At 33.9% G+C, this 1,506-nt stretch overlaps 1 protein-coding gene across 1 annotated transcript in view; it reads left to right on the plus strand.

The window, feature by feature from the left end:
* The window catches only part of LOC119587513, a 982-nt gene extending 769 nt beyond the window's left edge, over nt 1-213 (plus strand). The window contains exon 2 of the mRNA XM_037936240.1: nt 1-213. This exon is cut by the window's left edge and continues 623 nt beyond it. Coding sequence (XP_037792168.1) covers nt 1-133 — 133 coding nt within the window. The 3' untranslated portion in view covers nt 134-213.
* The last annotated feature ends 1,293 nt before the right edge of the window (nt 214-1,506 follow it).

Consider the following 1,506-nt stretch of genomic DNA (forward strand, 5'->3'; position numbering starts at 1 on the left):
AATCGGCGATGGATTCGGTGATGGCGTTATTAGCGGAGGAAGCGGAAGTGGCGGTGGATTTATCACAGGAGGTGGTTTCGGTGGAGGTTCCAGCGTTGTTTCCACTCCATCAAATCTTTACAGTACACCTTAGAGGTCTCCATATGAGCACAGTAGTATATTCTTCTCATTAACTTGTCTATATGGCTTTATAAACTTTACATTCTTGAATCCTAAACGAGTTTTGTTGTTTCTTATGGATGTGTATATATATATTTCAATAAAAAAGAAGAATAGATGAACAATTCTTGACCTATTTTCTGCAGCATAAAAGGCGAAGAGAAACACTGATTAGTACACTCACACACATATGCACTTACAAATACAAGTAGAAGTTGTTTTATGGTTTTGCTTTTATACATAAAAAAGATAAAGAAAAAGAAAATGCCAAGTGCAACGACCATTTTATTAGAAAAGTCGAGCGAATATGTTAAAATTCAGATGAGCAAAATACCACTGGAAGTCTGTGTAGGTCTGGCTGAAAATATAAAAGTAACTACTACAAGAACATGTAGGCATACAGTAGTCAAAGAAAAAATCTTCACCTCCAAGCATTTCTTACCGACAAAAGAGGCAAAGGTTTATACAGACTCAGGCACTGTAGGTTTGATATTATTCTGCTTGCAAAGAAAAAAAGTAACAATAGTTTTAGAAAAAATAAAGAAAGACCCGACTTTACCTCTGTTCTGTATGGAAACGCAAAAAGTTTACATATACACAAACAACAGTAGTCTTATGGTATTAAAAATGAGAATTCTCTGTGCAAGGACAATTTGAAAAAAAGGAAACCGAGGACTCATCACCGTCAGATAAAAAATCCACTGAAATTCTTTGAAGGTCTGGATGAAAGAAAGAGAACAGATATGATAGTTAACTTTTTTTCTCCAAAATTTCGGACGCAGCAACATTTTCTTTGGGGAGGGGAAGGGGAAAAGTATGTCAGTTCATACACAGACTACGAATAATTAGAGATTTTGGTAGTGCTCTGTATATAAAAAGAAATAAGTAATGGTCTTAAATAAAAGATGGCATCATTCCATACACGGGAACTAAAGCAAACTGTTGCTTACAAATAAAATTAATGTAGAGATATTCCTCTTTTTACGAAGTCAAAATCAATGTTACCTCGACTTTCTTACTCATACATACTAATTAATGGTCATATTTTTAAACAAGATGTGCATACAGCAAAACATATAGAGGCATATATACTATTAGTGTGTGTTGTATACCATTTCATACTATTCGTATTAAGATGTTAAAATCTGCATGCATATTAGAATACGTATATGACCACATATAGTAAAGGAAAAAGAAAAGCGTATATGAAACACAATTAAATAGAAAAGGGAGCAGAGCTAAGATACCACCCGAAATACAGCCAATCAACAGCACTCGCACGAAATATGAGATCCAAATTCATTAGGTTGCCTTCTTGACAATTATTATGAAAAATATAAAACTAAC

Source organism: Penaeus monodon, chromosome 22, assembly GCF_015228065.2.
Source record: "Penaeus monodon isolate SGIC_2016 chromosome 22, NSTDA_Pmon_1, whole genome shotgun sequence".
Classification (NCBI taxonomy): Eukaryota; Metazoa; Arthropoda; class Malacostraca; order Decapoda; family Penaeidae; genus Penaeus; species Penaeus monodon.